General features: G+C 41.8%; 2 protein-coding genes across 6 annotated transcripts in view; one reads left to right on the top strand and one right to left on the bottom strand.

The window, feature by feature from the left end:
- Window positions 1-12,406, bottom strand: part of CDK15 (cyclin dependent kinase 15) — a 30,721-nt gene extending 18,315 nt beyond the window's left edge. Inside the window, exons 1-7 of the mRNA XM_015868118.2 lie at window positions 12,184-12,406; window positions 11,957-12,054; window positions 11,302-11,381; window positions 9,802-9,896; window positions 8,957-9,019; window positions 6,868-6,991; window positions 6,181-6,301 (exon numbers count right to left, since the gene is read on the bottom strand). Of these exons, the coding sequence (XP_015723604.2) occupies window positions 6,181-6,301; window positions 6,868-6,991; window positions 8,957-9,019; window positions 9,802-9,896; window positions 11,302-11,381; window positions 11,957-12,054; window positions 12,184-12,360 (758 nt within the window). The 5' untranslated portion in view covers window positions 12,361-12,406. The remainder of the gene's footprint in view (window positions 1-6,180; window positions 6,302-6,867; window positions 6,992-8,956; window positions 9,020-9,801; window positions 9,897-11,301; window positions 11,382-11,956; window positions 12,055-12,183) is intronic.
- The window catches only part of ALS2 (alsin Rho guanine nucleotide exchange factor ALS2), a 48,674-nt gene that overhangs the window by 409 nt on the left and 26,172 nt on the right, over window positions 1-22,093 (top strand). For 2 of the 5 annotated variants that reach the window (XR_001556409.2, XR_001556408.2), the window contains exons 1-5: window positions 13,815-14,145; window positions 17,043-17,121; window positions 19,194-19,348; window positions 19,877-20,796; window positions 21,526-21,886. Coding sequence is in view for 3 of the 5 variants with exons in the window: in XM_015868109.1 (XP_015723595.1) it covers window positions 17,102-17,121; window positions 19,194-19,348; window positions 19,877-20,796; window positions 21,526-21,886 (1,456 nt within the window). In the remaining 2 variants the exon portion in view is untranslated. Of the gene's footprint in view, window positions 1-13,814; window positions 14,146-17,042; window positions 17,122-19,193; window positions 19,349-19,876; window positions 20,797-21,525; window positions 21,887-22,093 lie in introns of those variants that run through there. The other 3 variants (XM_015868108.2, XM_032445980.1, XM_015868109.1) reach the window with 3 other exon arrangements.

Genomic DNA, 22,093 nt, shown 5'->3' with positions numbered 1-22,093 from the left:
TATGGTGTTAGGCAGGTAACTTCATTATCAAAAAACTCCACTTCCTATGGGAAGGGCCATGCTATACAGCCTTGGGCTTCCAGCACCGTCCTAAGCGCTTGCATCTGGCCCTTGTTCCCAGTTGTTTGCAGTAATCAGCAACTTCATCCAAGTCCTACACATTGAAACATTTGACCTAAAAACCCAACAACTAAAATAAGACCGAAGGAGACTAGAGATTCATCACACTCGCATCCGTCCAGGATAAATGTTTTAGAATAACATAGAGCAGTCAAAGTTGCCTGTGAGTTATGGTTCCATCTGCTTTTCTCATCAACACGGCCAACTAAAAAAACAATTCCCTTCACCAGTAAAACAAGACAGGTGATATCCTTGGAAAAGAAACTCACTAAATACCATCTTTTTTAAAATCTTTTTTTTTTCTTTTTCTTTTCTTTTTTTTTTTTTTCAGCAGCAAACTGTTTATTTCAGGTCTCTTTCAACCTATCCTATTAAAAACCCACCTTAAAAAAGATAGTCAGGGCAGATGCCTGCACAGCAGGTTTTGTTCTATGAGAAAAAGGTGCAAAATCTGTGTGATGAGAGTAGGAAAAATAAATGGGGAACTACTGGACAGTTTATGGGCTAGAAGGATGTACTGGATGCAGATAAAACACAGAAGCACTAACCAGCAGAATGATTCCCCTTTAGAAGCAATTAGCCTTTCTCTGGAAAACTGAAAGCAAGATTTCACAGCATAAAAAAATCAGTGGCAAAGGCCAGTTAAAGTGATCCTATTTTAATGTTGTCCTCTGCTCTACACTTTTGCTAAAGCAAACCAGCCAGCTTAGAAAACAAAACAAAACAAAACAAAAACAAACCCACCAAAGCCTGCAAAAAATGCTTGATTTTACTGGGGTGGATTAGTCCTGCTGGGAATAACGATTAGGTAGTTGTGGTCAGGATAGATTTATCTATTTGCAGGTGTTTCAGTCTTTTATTATGTGTTGTAAAACTCTGTTCTCTTACTTTTTATCTTTACCTTCCAAACATTTTCTAGGTTTTCTGCCTTTTCACTAACCCCCCAGCCCACCTTTTCAAGTTTCATCTTCCTGTTACACCAGATTTGAGTCTTTCAAGTATAAATGTTGAAACCCCAGGTCTGTCTAACTGGCTCTGACAGTATTATTCTCACTTGTGGATCTACAGCTAGTAATCTCCTCTGGTCATCTGCACTGCTCTCTTACCACTTATGTCTTATTTTTCCAGAGCTGCAGATGCTTTTCCCATGTGGCTGTGGTCAATTGAAAGGCTGACATGCAGTTCATCTCTGGTATTAATTTGGTCATCCTAGGGTAATGTCAAGCCTGTTAGCAGATCCATATCTAATAATGTTTTCACAAACTCTGATGCACTTTGGGTTTTGTGAGCTTAGCTCCTTATTCGTCAAATGCGCTTTCACACAACCCAGGCTTATCATGAAACTTAACCCACAGCTTTTGCAACACAGATGTTTGTGTTTCACAGTACTACCACATCACTAGATATTATTTTGGAGCCCGCTCTGATGAGACCAGTGCCATAACAACCCTCTGTTTTCACAGCTGATATATGTACTCAGATGGCTCGCCCTATTTTGCAACCACGGGGGCTGCTGCAATCTACTAATGCCATTGCACAAGTCTAACCACATATGGTCAGTTCAATTTAAGATTTGTGCCACAAATAGAATCAACTCCGTGTGTTTTTGGAGCAAGCAATCCTGACATTTATCCACAGTTTGGGTTCTGATATCCTAGATAGAAATGGCCATTAGACTAGCAACAATAGAAACTTCATATCGATTCAATATAGCCTTCAAATGTCAGAGATACCACTAGACCTTCTGCAGAGATTACTTCTGATGAACAGTGCTGTGCGACTTTCTGAACTGAATCTAGACATATACACAACACTAAGGAAAAGGGCTGGTAACAGTGAAAGTATTCTGTAAATGTCATCTTCATGACTTAAATTGCTTTGATGAAAGACTTGAGGCAACAGAGTTCATGGCAGGCAGACCAGATCTGCAGTGGTTTCTGTTATTGCTGAGAAGGCATGCAGTCCAGGCAGAGCAATACATGGAAGTAAGAACTAGAAGGCTCTTTTTTTCCCCTAGATTTATTCCCTAGATTTTTTTTCTAGATTCTCTCTAGCTCTTGTTAATAATTTCTTAAGAGCAAATTGTTCAAAAATTCAAATCTAATGAAACAGTCCTTTTGCTAATGGGTGAGCTGTCAGTTTGAGGAGAGGAACAACTTCTGAGTTCTTACAAATTTGCCTTCTGGTAGAGCTCTCATTTGTATTCCTGGTTTATTCCTGTAATATCTGGATGCCTTTCAACTCCAGTGTCTCTTACAAAGACAAAGCTATCAGAGCAACCACAACAGCTGGAAAGGAAGAACTGTTTCCTGTAGTGTGACTCAGTTGATGAGCTTCATTTAATGCTTGCTTGATACTGCACTGATTCACCAGTGGCAATTGTAACTTGCTACCTCTGTGTGCTTCCAGGCTGAAATATGCTTTTCCTTACAGAAAGTCCAGAAATAGCTGGAACTAGTAATGCAGTGACATGTGGGCACCCACCTCTTTTCCCAGGTAGATTTTTCTATGGGTTAAGGAAAAAAAGACCTCTTCGGTACTAGCCATCTGATTAACCTCTCCAGAAGCCTCAGTCTTCCAGTATATGATGGCTACAGGCACTGCCCTTCCAGCATTATGAAAATTTTTTTCTTAATGAGAATGGTTCAAAAAACAACATTTACTTTTAAATGTTTTTTAAGATTTAGGCCTGTTTTGTTTTTCTCCTTCTTCCCCTTAGCCTTCTGGTGCGCATTCCTGAGTCCTCTCACCTCTGAAAGCCCAAAAGCTTCTCAAAACACATCAGTTCCACAGAGCAGTCTGGGAAGTGCAAGAAGCAAGAAGTGCATCATAAACTGCAGAGGAGTTAGATAGGGTCTAACAGCAAATTCTGTCAGGAGGAGGAAATGCAGAGCAGCCCTTCACTGCCTGCTTTGTAGCTGTTCAGTAGTCACAGCTACCTTCTTGAACTTGCTGTATCCCTCTGAGACTGATGTATTTTTGGGAATGGGTTCTTAGCAGTGAGAGGGGAAGACAGAAGCGCTGTGCTCAGGCTGGTCTCCCTTGCAGTGGTGTCAGACAGAAGTAGCCTGCTGAGATCAGTAGAATTACATCACTGCAAATAAAACCAAGGATTTTGTGGTACCTCCTAGATCAGTTTGTTTTCTCTTTTGCCTACATTAAGCAGACATTGTACCATCCTGCATGAGAAAACAGCAGGCAGTGGTACCATCTGCAGGCCCTCACAATGTCTTTCAGAAAGGAGCCTAGGCACGATGTTTCAGCATTCACCAGACATGTATGTGAAGCAATACACTGACAGCTAAAGTAACAGGAGAGTTATAACTGGTTATTTGAGTGAACATAAATAGGGTTGGTTCAGACTGCCCCATCACATCTTCCTGCAGTTCCTGGGGCAGGTTTGGATTCTTCAGTTACTCCTTAGCCTCCAGTACTGCATCACACAATGGAGAAACATCTTCATTAGGATTAAGATCTACGGTATCTCTGTGGTATCCTGCGGTTCCCTCTCCACAGATTCTCTGTCTTTGGGAAATTGCAATTTGGCACTTAGCTGCAAGCGTATCTTTCACCTTCTGCCTTGCCAGGCAGTGCTGCACATTGGAGCCCCTTGCCTAAGTCTCCCAGTTTAACAAAATAGGGCAACACGATCCAGACTTGGCAGAAGGCTGTAGTGGGCCTGGCAGGTCAGTGTCAAATGACTACATCAGAATTCTTTTTCTGGGTGAATCCATCTGGGGAGATTCCTGCAACTATAATAGAAGAAATTACATGGAAAGCTTGTCTGAAAAGAATACGTGACTGCAGGTACTCATGATGTTGAAAGCTGGATTTTGAAAACCAGCCCTGAACATGCATAAAACCTTTAGTGTTTAAAAAAAAAAAGTCTCCCTGATATGCAGTGCAATCTCGCTGAAACACTGTCAGTCTCCCTGAAATCCCTTAATTGAATTTTCTAAAGTCTTGAAGAGATAGCGAGGGAGAAAGAGAATAAAAAGATACATAGAGATTAAAGCAGCTTTTCTAGTTAGTCCAAGAGCTAGCGAGACTCCTTCTGTATCTCTTTCTTCATCTATTCAAGGCCTCATTCACTTCCTGTGTGCCTCCCACTGACAGTATTGCTGCTTAAGCACACTATGCATGAATTGCCATAATGTTTTATTTTGTTGTAATTGGTTTCTTTAAACCGAGGCTTTAACACCCACTGTCTCATGCCATTAGCAAGGGCATTCTGACCTGCCTTCATGTAAATTGCAGTATCCAAAAGAAATAGTTTTTTTTTTCTTTCTTCCCAATGGACAAGTAACATCTGTGTGAATTCACATTATTTCCTAATAGACAAAAATTGAACTTAAATGCAGTGTACATCAAGATAATAAATGACCCTTGTTAGAGGAAGTTACTGAATAGAGCTCACTGAAGAACTCTCTATTCTCTCAGCATGACATCTTTCTTTAAGGCCAACACTTGGAATGTTGTTATTATAAGGAGGCGTTATAACAAAGGTGCCTATAGTGTGAATGTAGTTCAGCAGGACTGAGTAGTCTGCTGTTAGAGCTGGACAGAGTGCTAGATGGGATCTTTGTCTTCCAACCCTCTGTTGCCATTCACTGCACTAGATCAGAGTTATGTAGCGGGGATGCTGGGTTTGCACAGGCAGAAATGCCAGGCCTTCTGTGTGCAGCCAGGGCTTTGGACAGCCCCAGCTTTCAGGAAAAAAAAAACAACAGGTTCCTACCAGCATCTACCTAATGCAAACCCTCCAGTCTGTTAGGCAGGCATCTTCCTCAAACACAGCAGACATTCCTAAGAGACTGTCTGGAGAGCAGAGGTGGCAAGGAATGGGAGGGAAAAGTCAGGACTTTTGGACTGGCTTAGCAGCTGGAAGCCATTAGAATTTAGCAAGGTTTTCCTCCTCAGAGAGAAATCTTTAAGCAATTAAATTAGCATCAGCCCTAGGGAAGTTAACAAACAAATCTCCTGTTTCTCTGAACTGCCCTCCAGACTTAGTTCATCAGAGTCTCCAATAAGCCACAGATCTCTGGCAGGGGATACTGGCTGGAGCTTTGCAAACTTACCAAACCCTCTTCTTATGCATACTTCAGCCTGCTGTGCTCCCACCCTTTCACAGCCTTCAACTCTGCACAGCAGAAAAGTCTCAGTGTAACATGCACAGGCAGAGGATCAACTGGTCAGAAGGAAGGTCAGAGCTGCAGCACTATCTACAGAGGTAAAATTGTCAGGAATAAAGATACCCTGCTGCTCCATCATTAGATTCATATTGTCCATGAGAAAGTCAGGATTGTGTTGCTGGGAGCAGAGAGTCAGAAAGTGGATGCACACTCAGACCCAGCTTCACATCTAGGCCAGCTCAAAAGGTCCAGTGAGACCTGTGAAACACTCATTCTCTCCTGCATTTTACCTTCTCTCCCTTCAGTTTTGCTGTTGCATAGCTTGCTTTCTGTGATTCCCAGGCATTCTTAGGTTTTGTGATAGAGCTCATAAGATAAGAAGCCTTAACTGAGGACAGTTCTTGTATGAAGTATAGAGTGCACCTAAGATGTTATTTAAGATGAATGACAAAGTATTTCAGAAGTAATGAACATCTCAGACACTTTTATATCTCCAGACCCATTCAGAAGCCCTTTACTGCCATCTTTTGTTGCGAAGGCCAGTCATCATTTGTGTATTCATGGCTGCATTCACTGTTTCTTCACAAAGCCATAGCTGTAGACATGAGCTACCACTGTCTTAGCCAACCACATATATACAAAGCTGTAAGTGCTTTAAGGAAACAAGACCTGAAAGCTCTTCATAAATGTCACCAAATGAGATTTACATACTCTATAAATATTGTCAGATCAGATTTATTTAACTCCATAGCTGATACGTACTGACATCCTTTCCCAAAATGTCTATGAGCCCTGCCAGTAAAAAACTCCCCCATGCTCACTTGTTTTCTACAACTGTAACTACTGTAACTTGGTTGAGTTAATTTAATTCAGATAAAGAATTTTTTTTCCCCCAAAAGACCCCAGACGATTTGACATAGGTCTGTACCAGATATCTAGATCAGAAGAATAATCTGTAGCTCCAAGCAAAACATCAGGAGGACGGTACCAGAGTGTCACCACTTCAGAGGAGTATGTCTGACTGGGGATGGACTTGGCACGAGCAAGGCCTGCCAGAATAAAAAATACTGAGTGCTGTGACAGTACAGTCTTTTTATACAGAAATGATAATAATAATCGGAAACAGAACATTATTTTCTCTCAGTTTAATAAACACAAGCAGTCCCAATGCAGATTACAATCAATTGACGAAAAAAATTGTGTATAGAAGATACCTCTGGGGCAGATCAGATCAAGAAATATGCTATGTTGTGCTGGGCTTTACCATTTGTGACTGAAGCAGCCATCACAAACTGATGTCAAGAAAGCCCTTCTGTTCAGCACACTGCTGTGGACTTCACATGTCACATGATTTTCTGACAAGAGAGGGGTTGATTCTCAGTTCTCTTGAACCAGTTTTACGTGGCAGTAATTGCCCTGCCTTAAATGAGGTTACTCCCTGCAACTAGTAGTGCAAATACAAGAAAGGTTGGACTGACTGACCACAGAAATACTTTCCTGAAGTTCAGTAAGAGGTTATGCTTCTGTGCTGTAACTGGCTGTGGATACAGATCTATATGCATGCTAAAGCTTCAGTCTGAGTGGATATATTAGCAGTATACAAGCTGGAACTCACCAAAGTCAGCTAATTTGAGCTCACCAAGACAGCTGATGAGCAAGTTCTGAGGTTTCAGATCACGGTGAAGAATATGTTGTTGGTGGATGTATGCCAGGCCTCGCAACAGCTGGAACATGAAGAGCTTGAAAAAGCCAAAAAACAAAAAACAAAAAAACTGAGATGATTTGGTGTGAATTTGCATTGATACTTGAGCTCTGAACTTTATAAGTCCTGGAAAAAAGCAGAGACAGAGCAACTGAGAAATGAGTAAAAATCTGAAAAAAAATGAATAGAGTTGTCTGAAAAGTAGAAAACAATGGCAGGGTGTGATTACCCCTATGCTTTAAGGAAGAATATTTCTCCACAAGGACAATTATAATGCTGTCCCTAAGTGCACATTTTGGAAATACAGCTTTTCTCTAGAAGTGGAGCGTTGACTGCAGGAGCTACATTGCAAAACACAGCCTAGGCTTTCAGAACAGCAGATATTCTGACTTGAGTGTTGATAACGAAGACATAAAGCTAAGCACGATAAAGGTTTAAAGAGCTGGAAGGTTTTCCCAGTTGAGCCAGTTAAACCAGCAGAGGGAGTTGTGGGGCTGCTTCTAACACCTACACTGCCCCTCCCCAGCCCAAGCTCGACCAGCGAACTGACTTGTTTGGCAATGTGAGCTGTTATCTTCAAGTTTGGAGAATCGAGAAAAGAGAAAGACGAGTAAGAAAACAAGCTAGAAAGAAATCTCTAACTCCTACCGCTATGGTGGTATAAATAAGCCCCAAGTAAAGTAAGTTCGTTAGAAACAAGGTATGAAATTGGATAGTACACAACAGAAGTATATAAAGTCTATCAGAGAAAAGATATTTTTCACAAGAAGTTTAACCTGAAGCAGAAGATAAACAGTGACACCCATAGGTCATTTTTTGTAGCAGAAAAGCATCCCTGTGATATTCTGCACACTTGCATCATATTCAATAGGAACCACTCAGAGAAAAAAAGAAAACATTTGCCAGCAAAAACAAAACAAACTACATAAACTACATCAACCCCCTAAAGGAACAGTAAATCATTTCTGTGATTTGATTTCTGCTGACAGTGAGGGCTTGAGACAGGAAAGGAGAGGCTGGCTGGTTTTTACTCACACAAATACCAAGCAGTACATGTTGCAGCCATGTACTCCATGTGCTTGACAAGCCTGCCCGGTAGCAGAGCCCTGGAGATCCGTGCCAGACAGCACCACATCTTGGACATATCTGAGCTTTAAGGATGTTAAATATCAGGGCCCCAAGAAACTACATTAGAATTGGTGTTGCTTAACAACTATCTGAAAAAAGATGTGAACAAGGTGGCAGCATTTGAAGATGACAGAAGTATTTAGATTAGCCAAGATAAGAAGTGACAGTGAAAAACTTCAGAGAGATCTGACAAAGTCAGATGAATAGGCAGTTTGATAAGGTACAAAGTTACTGTTGACAGCTGTAAGATAAATTAACTGACACTACTCAGGAAAAGGACCCAGGCATTCACCGAGGACATCTGCAGTGAAACTGTAAGTCAGTGTGCAGCAAAAAGCCTGAAAGTTAATTAAATGTGAAGATGTATACGAAGGAGAGTCAGAGACTATTATAGCATCAGTCTACAAAGTAACTGCTCATCTTCAGTTCTACTCAGTTCCAGCCAACCTAACCAAAATAGCTGTGGCAGAAACAGAAGAGGTTTAAATGACTGTAAACATGAAGACATTATCAGATGAAGAGTGACACTTGAGAGCTTTTAACTAGAGAAATTAATATTCTAATTATAAGAAGATACAAATCTGTATAAAGACAAATTTGCTTGCCACAAGACATAATTGTCCACAAAAACTGAACTAGGCTTATGAAATAGGAAGAACTAACTGCAGAAAGGCTTTGGAGATCAAGAGGTGGTCTGTTACATCTTTGCCAGCGTCAGCTTTTCTCCAAAGTGCTTGTCAAATGTGGGACAAATAGATATTAGTAAGAGTTTAAAGATGTTTGAAGCACTGCAGCAATTTACAGTCAACATATATAGAGGAAAATGACATTCTTGTTCATACTTTAAGGGATGTGAGTCTTTTAAGGAACTCACCATAACATTGTAAGGATGAAGTCCTCCAGGATGCTGGGCCATGTACTGTGCCAGATCTGTGTGCTAAATAACAGCAGATAACTTGAGGCAAAACTATGAGAGTAAAGTGCTTTTACCAACCGTGTCTCTTCTGTACATAGAAAAAAGTACACAACCATTATGAAGAAGATATCACTTGGACTTTGGAGAACATCTTATTTGATGCAGCACATAAGGATATGCTAAGTGCTTGGTCACATTGGTGGGGCTGGCTGATCTGTTATCTCCCTAGCAGTTTATGGCCTGAAGATGATAGTTAACAGAATTCATACTTGTAACAGAATTAATCATAAAACTGGAGGATGGATAAAACATCCTCATAATTGTGTTGATAGCTGTTAGCAAAAGCAACAGAAGTAGTAAAGCTCAAGCAGAGAACTCATTTATTGGCATCCTGCCCTACTTATAATAGTATCATGCATCTTGGTCTTGGTGATCCACATGAGGTCATGGACAAATTTAATACCAGGATGTGAGCTGGCATCATTATTCCCTGTCCTTGCTATGGCTCGAGAACAGTACTATTATATTTTCAAGGCAGAAATGGACATAGTTTCTACCACCCTCGTGAAGACGAGATGTGGAATCATTTTTGCATACAGCTGCTGCATACACTGAAAGAAAAAAGTAAAATTGTGTGTGGTAAGAAGGAGATCAAGAAGGGAAAACAGTCACTGCAGTAAAGGATTGCAATTTGTTTTTTTGCTGATGTCTTACAATGCAGCAAATTCATTATGCAGCCACTGGTCTTCCCAGTACTTCCCAGTACTAGATTTACAGGAAGCCAGAAAAAAAGAATAACTCACCATGTACTCAAGGACAAATGTTAAGGTCTCCTTGGTCTGGATAATGTCATGGAGCAGTACAACGTTGGCATGTTTCAAATGCTTGAGAAGAGAAGCTGGAGAGACATAAAAGTAAGATCAGCTTCACTACTGCTTCTGCAGCTCCAGGAGACCGAACACTCAATAATAACCTAATAATTAAACTTTGTCTGTACCCCAGCCAGACCCTATCTGCTATCACAAGGGACTGCTAACCTGGCTGTGTGACACCTTAAATCCCTTGTGGCCAGACTGATCTGTTGCTCCAGAGGAGCAGTACAGAGGGTCCACAGTGAAATTAAGAATTCAGCCCCTGTGCCTGAATCAGACCCCTGCTCCTCACTTGGTTGCTTCTACAGCCTCCTGCTGCAGTGTCAGGTGCTACAGCTAGAACTGGGCTTAAAATGCATTCTAGCTCTGTGGGGCTTCCTGGGGTGAACTGGTTCTTTGTCAGTGGTGTGCCCATTCCTCCAAGGTAGCTGAGATTGCACCACATGAATAAATATTGTGCTTTTTTTGCACTACTGACTTACATTGTAAATTTGAGGTGTCAGATGCTGCAAAGCTGAGCAGTACACATAAGATCCATTGAAAGTGGACCCTTCATGAGATCACCCTGGTTTTCTCCCATGCTGGATGAAGTCAAGACTCTTAGCCTGTCCTACTGTAGAGCATACTAGAGGGGTGCTGATCTTTAGAACATCATTAGTTCTACATAGATAAAGCTTCTAAGGCTTATTTCACTGGTGGACTACAAGTGTAAACAGAGCAAAAACACCACAGCAAATGAGCATATGCAAACTGTATAGCACAAACTGTTCTGTAAAGAGCTTATTTTGGTATCTCTCTGCTTTCACTCATAAATCAGCTAAGGAGTTTGTTAACTTTCTTATCTTAATTATACTGGTATGAGCCTGGAGCAAGTCCACTGACATCTCTATGTTCTCTGTGTTTCAAATGGAGTTGTCTGATGTGAGAGTCCCTCTGTGCTCGGGCTGCTCTGAATGCTGGCACATCTGGCCTCTGACACTCCATCTCAGCAGCAACAAAGTCTAACCTAGTTTTGAACTGCAGTAAGAAGTAGAAAACAAAATACGTGTGGCCTCTTACATGCATAGCTCTCACTGACACGAGACAACAGACTAGTGCAAAGGTTACATACTTCTGCGAAAGGAAGAAACTGGATTATGGTCCTCTTGGGATAGTCGCACAGATGAAAATAGAAGCTTAATCAAGCAGACAGTTTGTGAACTTGTGTCTGTAGGGACATATAAATGCATTCAACCAAAATCAAGCAAAGATCTCCTTCATGAGGGGATAAGGACACAGAGCTTTGTGAGAAGCATACCCTTGTACATTCAGCCAGCAAGAAAGGAGTTAGGAAGCTGTCACGTGAAGTTTTACTCAGATTAAAACAAGTACTCTTCAAGAATGATGTCCTTCACTCTACACCAGTGTTTGAAAAGGCTCTTAATTTCTTACCTTCCCTAATGGCTGTAAAGGGCACTCCCTCCTCTGTCACCAGGCTGATAACTTTCAGTGCCACCAACTGACCATTGATCCTGTCAGGCCAGAGCAGAAGGTCACACAAAGCACCTCAGTGCTTGGCATGATGACATTACCAGGCTTCTGAGGTGCTTCACTTTCATCCAAGCAAAAGCATTTAGGGGTCACTCTCCCTCCCAGGCCAGACTTAGAAATGAGTTGCAAATCTCTTGTCTTCTTAAGCAGCAGAATGGAACTAGCCCACCCAGACAGAGCAGGTATTGCTAGAGTGTGGTTTATTAGTGCTCCCACTCTTGCCTCTTACAGCTTTCCTGCCCCCATGTGACGGCAGTGTGCCCTCAGCCTCCATTTTGCTGTCATCCAGGAATTCCTCACTCCAAGGATAAACCCTTGCTTCATCTCTGGTCTCCCTGGCATGCTGCCATGCAGCAAAGCTCACTGGCAGCGACTCCATTGCTGAAGAGGAAGAGGGGCTTTGCAAATATCCCACTTAAAAGCAAAGCCAGACATTTGATTAGTCTTTACCTTCCTGCAGGTACTCAAAATTGCCCAGCTTCAAGCTTATTCTTCTGATTTCTATAACTGATAGTCACTGGGAATGCACTTAACAGCACTGATGGTCCAGGCTCACCTGCTGATCCCCTTGTAAACTGTTGCAGAGGACCCCTCACACAGCTTCTCCAGATGTACATAGGATGTGGCAGCTCCAAATGGGATGCCTTGCCTCTGCTTCATGAAGAAAAGTGGCTGTGAAGAACTAGAAACTACCAGCATGTCATTCAGCAATTAAATACAGATTCATGGCTGGAATAATCATAGGATGAAAATCTTCTGTCATTATGGATGCTGCGCACTCACCCATTTAAAAGTCTGCACAACATCCTGCCTTTGGAAAGGGTTGGTGTAAGTCCAGGGTCTCCACATCCTGCACCTTCGACTCTGGAGTGTGTGGAAACGCTGTGGCTGCTGTGGGAGCACAGTAAGGGCTGTTCTGGTTACATCCCTCAGCTGGCACAAGAACAGAAGGCAAACCATATCAGTGGCAAACAACCATTCAAGTGGGGTGGATCTTTCCTTTCTCTTTGACCCCACTGGCTTTAAGCACTTCATTTTTGGCTCCCCCCCCATCATTCATGTTTTACAGTGATGATTTCTGAGATATCCGGAAGAGAAACAACTGTCTGTATGTTTCTGTCTTGGTAGACGTTAGCGCTCGCTCTGACAGCACACAGAGATAAAGCTGCTGCAGCTATCGAAGAAACTTCAATCTGTATCATTCTAAATACATGATATTTCATCTTACCCTTGATTTATTCCTTCCCAGACAGTAATCTATTAGGGCAGGGGATAAAAAACAAACGCAGGAGTAAAATGTAAAGAAGTTTAAATTTATGCCATCTTCTTCTCCTCCTCCCTGCCACATTAAGCCTTTCTCACCACTTACGCTTTAGAAAGCCCAGTAATTTGGCCCATCATAGAATTATAGAATCACAAAGTTGGAAAGGACTACAAGATCATCAGTCCAACCATTCTCCCATTACCATTGCTACCACAAGCCACTGAACCGTATCTTGGATCTCCTCATCCAGACATCAATACTGCATAACAGGAGTGCAACCTCTTCCCAGATCATCACATCAAAGGAACTTACTTGCAATCTAAGGCATTAAGAGCTCTCTCAGTGGCTTCACAAGCCTGAAGCTGCAAAGTTTGATGCTGTGTAGTTAGAAGTTTATGGGAACATCTGTACTTCCACAACAAGGGGAGGAGCCCAGGCACAATCTCTCACAGTGCAGAATCATTGCATAGTGATATTAAATACCTCTTCTGTAGATGCCACTTCCACGTGCCGAAGGCCTTGGCTGTGCTGGGAGCCCCTTCTCTCAGAGCAGCAATGGCAGCACCATGCCCTGATGGCACTGACACACAGCATGTCCGCCTTGTTGTCCTGGGTCCTGCCATAGCACTGTTTTCTCATTTGCTCCCTCCTCTAGCTGGTCCTGTGACTTGCATGAGACCTCTGCCTCAAGCGTTCTTATGATTCCTGCATTTTTTCTTTGTAAGTGGGATATGTGCTGATCCAAACTCATGCTTGCAGTAGCTCCATTGGCTTAAGCTCATTGGGTACATCCTCTAAAAAAACACCCAACATTTTTTCATTAAAAAAAAGACAGAAGAACAGACAATAAATCCCAACCTGCTTGTACAAAACTCTTTTAATAAGTAACTGTCAGTGTGACAAGATAAGTAATTAATAGATGAGGTGATTGATGTGTTTCTCACAGGGACAGGCTGACTCGTGTCCGTAGCAACTACAGTTCTGCAAGCCGTTAGGTTTAAGCTGAGCTACCTGAGCAGCGTTGGTGAGCAGAGCACAGAGCACAGAGCACAACACAGAGCACGGCGGTGTTTGTCCCTGGTAAGGACCCGTCGGCGCTGCCGCCTGACCCCGCCCCGGCTGCGGCTCGCCCGCCCCGCCCGCTGCGCGCAGGCCCCGCCCGCGTCCCCCAGCTGATCTGCGCCCTGGCGGCGTGGGCGGCCGGTCGGGGCGGTGTGTGGTGCGGTGCGCGGCTGTTGCTTGTTTGTGTTCTTCCCACCAACGGTCTCGCGGCTCTGGCCGTGCCCCTGAGGGGCCTCGTCCCTCCGGCAGCCGCTGTGGTGGCGAGCGGGTAACAGGTGCGGGAAGTTCAGGGAGGTGCGGGACGCGGTGGCCTCTGTCGGAGAAGGGCTGGAGCGTGGCGCCGGTCGGAACCGCTGCTGAGGTGCCGTGCTCGAGCTCCGTGTGTAGAACGGGAGGCAGCGAGGGGCTGCGCTGCGCAGGTGAGCCCGGAGCAGCAGGGCAGCAGGCCTCCGCCGGGCCGTGCTGGTGGGGGGGCGGCTCGTAGGGCTCTGCGGCGGGATGTGTTCCTGCGGGTTCATGAGAGCCTTTTCCTTTCGGTATGAGGAGCTCACCTGAAGTCACCGCTTTATCTCCTTCCACTTTCGCTTTGCGTGACTCGGTTTCTTAGGGCTGAGTACGCTTTCACCTTTCAGAGTCCCTTAGCGGCAGTCCGGCCCGTGCTGGCATTACAGGTGGCATAACGCAACTGGAGTAATTGCAGAGGGACCGGTCCTCTCTGCAGTGAAGGCCTTGTCACACTGCGCTGCTTAATGAAAGCGACCGTGGTCACCAGCTGTCTGGTTCAGGAGGGAAAGCACCTGTATGTGTGCTGAGTGAAGAAGGTGTGGTTTCAGAAGAGAAGGCTGAAGGATGCTCACAAGTCTTAGAGCCTCAGTAGATCTTAAGTTATCTATTAGCTGGTACAGCAGGTAATTTTCATCCTAGTTCTTTTGGCTAATGCTCAGTGTGCCTAAATGTAGGCAGTACTGCTGCTGACAGCTCCTAACTTTGAACTAGGGAACTAGGAGGTAACCTTTTTCAGCGGCTGTGTGGATAACATTGTGCAAGAAACTTGCAGTAGTCTTAGTTACGTGCTTACCAGCTCTACAGCTCTGTAGCTGTAAGCCAACCTATGGGGAAGTTTTAGACCTATTTGTTGTTAACTGTAGCAGGTGAATAAATCACCAGATGGCAATGCGTTTTTGAGGCTGAGGGGAGTTCGTTTATTTTTGCAAGTCAGAGGTGTATGGGTTGCTTCTGTTTAGCCTGGAGTATGAGATTACTTTTATGTCTGTGTTACTTAGTACTCAGTGTCCAGTGAGGGCTGTAGTCCTGTAGTAATCAGATGATTGTTTACACCAGGTCATTCCTTGCAGTAGCAGTTGTTACAGCACGGCAGTGTTTGATTTCTGCAGTACTGGAATTAGCAATCTGCTCTGCTAGTGGAAACGGTGACATCAGTGTCACAGTAGTGACCATCTGTTTGTAACAAAAATCCATTTCATAACTTGGCTCCGTTTGGCAGTGTTTGCAGTTTTTTTCTTGCGGTGTTGAAGTGAAAATGTACAAAGTGAGCACGTGGGCAGAGCGCTGCAGGTGCTGATAACTTTGCAGTCTTTCATACCATGAGAATGATACGTGGTATCTGTTTTTTTTTCAACTTCTGTGAATATTAAACTTTGCTGCTTGTAGCAGTTAGGTGAAATAATGCATTTATAAAGCTAGAACATCATTTATATATAAATGAAATTAGGTGATAGGCTCAATAGAAAATAGCATATTCTGATCATGAGAAAACAACTTTCAATTTATAATCAGCCCTTGTTACTAGAAGTAATGTAGTAAATATTTGTGCACTTGAACCTCATGAGAAAGTCACGTCTTTGAGCCATTGAAAATAAACTCCTCAGTGACAGAAGCCAAGCGTATTAACAATTAATTTCTCTGTTCTCAAGTATTTATTCATGATGTAAGTGATACAACTGTTGATACTCTATCAAAGCTTCATATAATCCATTAGGAAGTTGTATGTTGAGCTAGTCCTTTGCAGAGAAGTGCCAGTATCTTCAATAGAAGAAATCCTAAGAACTGTATCTAAATTGACTTGTTCCAAGCAAGAACACAGCACAAAAACAGAACTTCTAGGAATGATTCTATTTTTTTCTGATGTTTCATCAGCACCTGCGTTACTGAGATGTTGCATGACCATTTCTTTATCTTTGTGAGACTTCCTCTGTTAAGGTAAAAATTGACAGTCATGGTTTGGTTGGTTGTTCTTGAAAGCAGTATTTTTTTGACGGTAAATGCAAGTCTTTCTGTTCCTAGAAAGTCTGGTCTGAATTAGTGTTCTAAGAGCAAAGTACACGTGGCTCACTGCAGTGCTATTTTGTCATATTTATTTGATTTAAAAAAACAATAATATTGTTCTATATTTTTTGTGACTCTTATCTGCTCTTAGCCAATCCTGAAGCCCAAATCACTATTTTGGCATCCTGTATCTGGTGTTTCAGTGAATGTGGTCACATGTGTTCCTTAATGTAATTAACATTTTGAGTACTGCATTTAGTCAGGTAGCGCACTGAGGGGGAGATACAATACTCTCTCTATCCAACAGATTATAAGAAACAAGTATTCTCTGTAATGTTCCTTTTCTTACAAGACAAGTAATGCAAAGGCATCTTTGGGAAGGTGGAAAGGTGTGAGTGTAAACTTCCAAAATTCAAAATGGGAAAGGATAAAAGCATTAAATAGAGCAACTGCTTTTTCCTCATTGGCTTCTGTGGTCTCATCATATAGTTGGTCTGCTACCAGGCTCTGTGAAGAAATGTCTTGAATTCTTCCATTGGTTTTCTGCATTCCTGCGCAGGCTTTAATGGAATTGCACTCTGTTACATATGGTAATGTGATTGATTCAGGATTAAGAATGGAATTCCTAACTGTTATCTGTTCATATAAATGTATTTCCCTTACATGTTTTGTTTAAGCATAGGATCCTTAAACTGAAAACAAATCAATTATTCTGCTTTAATATTTTTTTTGAGTGTGCACAGAGAATTAGAGAGTTTTCCTACCTTTGAGCTAGATTTTAGTCAGTCTGCCCTTACAATGGACCTACTGTGAGCAGAGTAGGTAGAACAAGTCTGACTGCTTAGCTTTGTGTGCCAGCTCTGTGTGAGTGAACGTAACTGTCCTTGTGTTGTGGAATTGATACTGATTTTACATGTGGTATCTAACACTTTGCTTCTTGTTTTTTGAGGTTCTGGGGCTAATATTACTATCTCAGCTTAAAATTCTTTGCAATTAAATAGCAGTGTATTTTTTTTGTTTTGTTTTACAGTTTGTGGAGAGACTGCTCCTTTTGAAAGAGATGATTTGATGGAGTGCTGCCACTGACAGATGGACTCACAGGAAAGAAGGTGAGAATGAGCGAGCAGCTACGTAGAGCCACAGAGGCTCCCAGAAATGTGCCAGCCAATGACTGCTCTGTGAAACTACTGAGTAATGTCGGCATACTCCGTGTGTAACCTAATGTGAAGAAGCAAAGAGTAACATAGCTTTAAGTTTTAGTTATGTCTGGAAGAGTCAACTTATTACAGCACCTAATTCTTTTGTCAGTTGTTTATTGAACCTGATGGAAACTTAAAAGTAACATTGCCAGGTGAACAGTAAAATCATCTCTGTTGCCTGAGGTGGAAAATTAGCATCTTGTAATAAATTCTGGGATATAAGTATCCACCTAATGATCTAAGTGTTATCAATCAAATAAAATCTGAGGTATAAGGCTGTACACTAAATTGAATGCATGGTATGCTGACGAAAGCTCTCTTATCAAAGAATACAACACTAAAATATGTGCTTTGTTCTCAGTAGAATCCATTGTCTTATTTCTAACCAGGTACCCTAACTGTGATGTTAGATTTTTCACAGAATCACACAATGACAGAATCGTGGGGTTTAGAAGGGAGCTTTGGGGATCATCAAATTCCTAACCTCTTTTTTCAGCCTGTATGTTACTTAGTTCTTTTTAAATGTATTTTTCCTCTAAACACAAGTTCTCTGCATCTAAAATGCAGAATGGACTCTGCATTTTAATATTACATGTGTCATTTATGCTACATTACATAACTGAATCATAGAATAGTTCTTTTTCAACATCAGTGAGGTTTTTTTTCTTTATGTGGAAGAAGAGATTGAGGATAGGCACTGAAGCTGAGAGATGTAATTCAGTCTTGTGCTAGTTACTCTCAGTTTAAACATCTCAAAGGCAGACTGCACACTTCAAAGGTGTTGTTTGGCTGATGCACCACAATGAGCGAATCTTAGTTTAGAAAAAATCTTCATGAATAGTGCTTATGGCTTTTGAATGTGCTTCTTGGGTGTTAGAAGTTGTCCACAGTGTTGCCTCTCAGACTGACTTCCTCTGAGTTTGCTTCAGCAATGGAGTATGTGTTATTTTTTGCCTTTTATTTTACACAAACATTGCTATTCTACCAAAGCTCTTTCATTACCTTTTTGTATTTAACTTCAGGTTCATGCAAAGCTGCAAGAACTGTTTTACGTAGGCAGTAACTGACTTGACAGTTGCCAAAGAAAGAGCTAAGCCTACATCTCCTGCAGGATGGAGAAGCATCCATTGTATATGAATTTGGAAATCTGAAAAAAAAACAATTTAATTTGGGAATATCTACTGATGTTTGAAAAAGCTTTTATTAAGAATGCCAAGTGACTTAGTAATTTACTAAAAATACTTGCTGTCAAAGTTCAGAGAATTTTTTTGCTGAATGGGTAAAGTTGCTGGCTGAGCATTTAAACTGGAGTGTAAGTATTAAAAAAACCCTTTTGGTAGCTGCAGTCATATCTGTGAGCCCAGATATTCCATGTTTCAGGTTTGTTCCTTTTACTTGGTCCAGTTGATATGGATGACTGGTTCGTATGAACCTGAGAAGTCACTAAAAATTGACAGATCTAGAATGTCTTTTTCTTCTACATCTAAATTTCCCCAAATTAAATAGTACAAAATATGAATAAAACCTAACAATCCAGAAGTATGCTTTCTGGTTTCTAATGTAGGAAGTGTTCATGTAAATCTCACTGTAGACAGGAACAGAGTTGCTCAGAAGAACTGACATAACTACTTCCCCCAGCATACCCACAGTGCCAAAGTTGTGCATGGATTTTGTGTCCGTGCTGTGAGCAACAAGTTCAAGATGTAGCTAGTTGTACTGTTTGCTAATAAATGTCTTTAAGGTTGCTAGTAAGTAGTCTTTGATGGCAGTAAAGGAAAAATGAAGAACTAATGAACTCAAAAGATTTTTGTTTTAAATTTAAGTAGCATTCAATTTAAGATTACCACATTGTAAATGAGATCTGTTGATGTCCTGAATTTAAAACTAATATATATGAACTTGTAAGTTTTTCCTACATACATGAGAAGCAAGCTTGGTGAAAATTTCAAGCCAATTCTGTGCTTCCTTCTATCTTTTTGTAGCTCAGAAGAGGCAGAAGGAGCCAAAGAGAGAGGCCTGGTCTATACCTGGAGGGCTGGTTCCTGCTCTATAACTCCAGAAAGGCTTCCAGGCCTCTGTGGAAAGACTGTACTGCAGGCAGCCCTTGGTACAAATCACGGCTTACTTCTAACAGAAGGTAATAATTATGTTTAAGATTTGTATCTGTAACAAACTTGAACTATCACCAGCCTTTCTTTTAGAATGTTTCATTGATTACATATACAACTCTCATGTACGACTTTGAAACTGTTTTTTAATGTTGCCAGTATTTCCTTTTTAGTTATAAATGCCTTAAATTTGTTTTGGAGTAGAGCTTAGTGTTTTCCTTCCTATTTGTTTTGTGATGGCTCTGGATTTCCCGTTTGAAAGTGGTAACATAGGCTGAACTGCCATAACTCAAAAATTATGTTTATGCAGTATATTTCATTGAGAAAAGACATTACAGTAAGAAGTTGTCTGGATTTCTAGCAGCCTTGTTTTCCCATTAAAAGGAGCATAGAACTTAGTAGTGGGGAGCAAACAGCTGTTTTCCTATATCAGTAACAGCAGTTTTGCTGAGATGGGATTAAGCTAAAAATTGATATTTAGCATAATGCTTTCTCAAGTTGCTGTATTGATTTCATTTCATCAGAATCATGACTCTTCTTTTTTTGCTTTTTAATAGGTGGTGAGGTCTACAGTTTTGGAAAATTGCCCTGGAGATCAGGCCCTGAGGAGTTCTGTGCTAAAAGTCCCATTTTAGAAAATACCTTGCTGGGGCAGCATGTTATTACAGTGGCAGCTGGCAGCTTCCATAATGGAGCTGTGACAGAAGGTGGTGTGGTGTACATGTGGGGGAACAATTCTTCTGGGCAGTGTGCAGTTGCTAATCAACTGTATGTGCCAGAACCACAACCTATCAGTATTTCTGATTCTGAAACCAGTCCTCTGCTATCAGTAAGGATTTTGCAGCTAGCATGTGGAGAAGAACATACACTAGCACTTTCACTAAGCAGAGAGATATGGGCTTGGGGGAGTGGCTGCCAGCTAGGTCTTATAACAACAACTTTCCCCGTGACAAAGCCGCAGAAGGTAGAGCACCTGGCAGGACGTGTTGTGCTCCAGATTGCTTGTGGAGCCTACCACAGCCTGGCGCTGGTACAGTGTCTCCCTGTGCAGGAGATGAAGCCTATTCCAGAGAGGTGCAATCATTGCAGTCAACTCCTGATTACCATGACAGACAAGGAAGATCATGTAATCATTTCTGATAGTCACTGTTGCCCACTGGGTGTGGCGTTAGCTGATAAACAAACAGAAAACCATGCCTTCTGTTCTTCGTTGGAAAACCTGGAAGGAAAGAGTATAACAAGTAGCCAGAGTGAAGACTGTAAGAAACCTCTTGTGGAAGAACATACGCTGGTTGCTTTAGAATCTGATGGAGCGAGTTTACTTTCTAGCAACAATGGACAGGAAGAAAGTGGAATTTCTAGCCCTGGAAATATTCTGTGTACTGACAAAAAAGAAGTGAAAGAATACTTAATCAGCTCATCTGGTCATGCGTTAAATGAGAGCCTGGAAAAAAATGTCTGCACAGAATCTGAGCAGGTTGGTAGCCAGCAGCTTGCTCTAAATGCGCTGCAACTCCTGTTGTATGCGTTGCACTTAATGTTGCTCTTATCACAAATGAGATAGTTTAATGGGACTGTGGTTCATCACTCAGTGGCTCTCAGCTTTGAAGTGGAAGAGTTTTTGTCCCCCGTCCTTGTTGTGTTGTAACCCTTTGATGCAACTAGTGGTAACAGTGCTATAGTCTTAAGTCTTCATGCTCCACAGTATCAAAAGCAAGCGAGCTTATTTGCCATTTTCTAGTCTAGCCCTTCTGTGTTGAATGGGTTTCACACTTGTGTGGAAATTGTCAAATTTACCTTCAAAGTAAAACTTCCTTCACTTTGCATGGAATAGATTCTTCACAAATCTGTATAATAGCTTGATGTTAAAACAATGAATAAAAAGCTATTGATAATTACAGAAGTACTATTCTGTTTTGAGTGATACAGAAAATAATTGAAGTGTACTGTATTGATGCTATAGCAGAATGGTTAATGTGGAAAGTCCAGGAGACACTTGGGGGTGGTTTTGGTTGTGTCCATAGAAGTGGTGTTCAGTCTTAATCTGTGATTCCAAGGATCAGTATTAGTTTGTACCAGAGTATTTAAAAAGAAAACCCTTTCTTGCAATGTCTTGTTCAGTATAGCTCTTAGTTTGATTAGTAAATCAGCCCGCTGTTACATGCTGTCTTTATAATATCTGACTGTTGCTTTTATTTTGTTTTAGCCTTCTCAAGGAGAACAAACTGGTGCTTGTATCCCTGGTCCTCCAGGTACAAGTGCTTCTGCCTTAAACAGCCTGGTGGCCTCTTGTGCATCAGCAGTTGGTGTGAGAGTAGCTGCTACATATGAAGCTGGAGCGTTATCTCTGAAGAAAGTGATGAACTTCTATGGCACAACTTCAAATGAACCAAGCCCTCAGACTGGCAGTGCTTCCATGGGGCCTGAAGCTCTGAAAGACAGTCGAGAAGAGCAGGTCAAACTGGAATCAATGCAGGGGAAGAAGAGTTCCAGTTTAGTAGATATTAGAGAGGAGGAATCAGAAGGAGGAAGTCGAAGGCTTTCCCTGCCTGGCCTGTTATCACAAGGTAAAAAAAGGGAAAAATGACTTAAGGTCATAGTAACATGAGTGATTATGACTGAAAATATGAGGTATTTATTGAACATACAGTTATTTATCAGATGGGCCCATTGTGTTAGTCTAGGCATCTTCTTGCAAAGTGACTCTATGCAGATTGTGTAGCAGATGAAATATCTGTGGTCTCTGATCCCTGCTGTGCTGAGATGGTTTTGAG

Source organism: Coturnix japonica, chromosome 7 (assembly GCF_001577835.2).
Source record: "Coturnix japonica isolate 7356 chromosome 7, Coturnix japonica 2.1, whole genome shotgun sequence".
In the NCBI taxonomy this organism is placed as follows: domain Eukaryota; kingdom Metazoa; phylum Chordata; class Aves; order Galliformes; family Phasianidae; genus Coturnix; species Coturnix japonica.
This window is presented reverse-complemented; position numbering and strand designations above follow the sequence as displayed.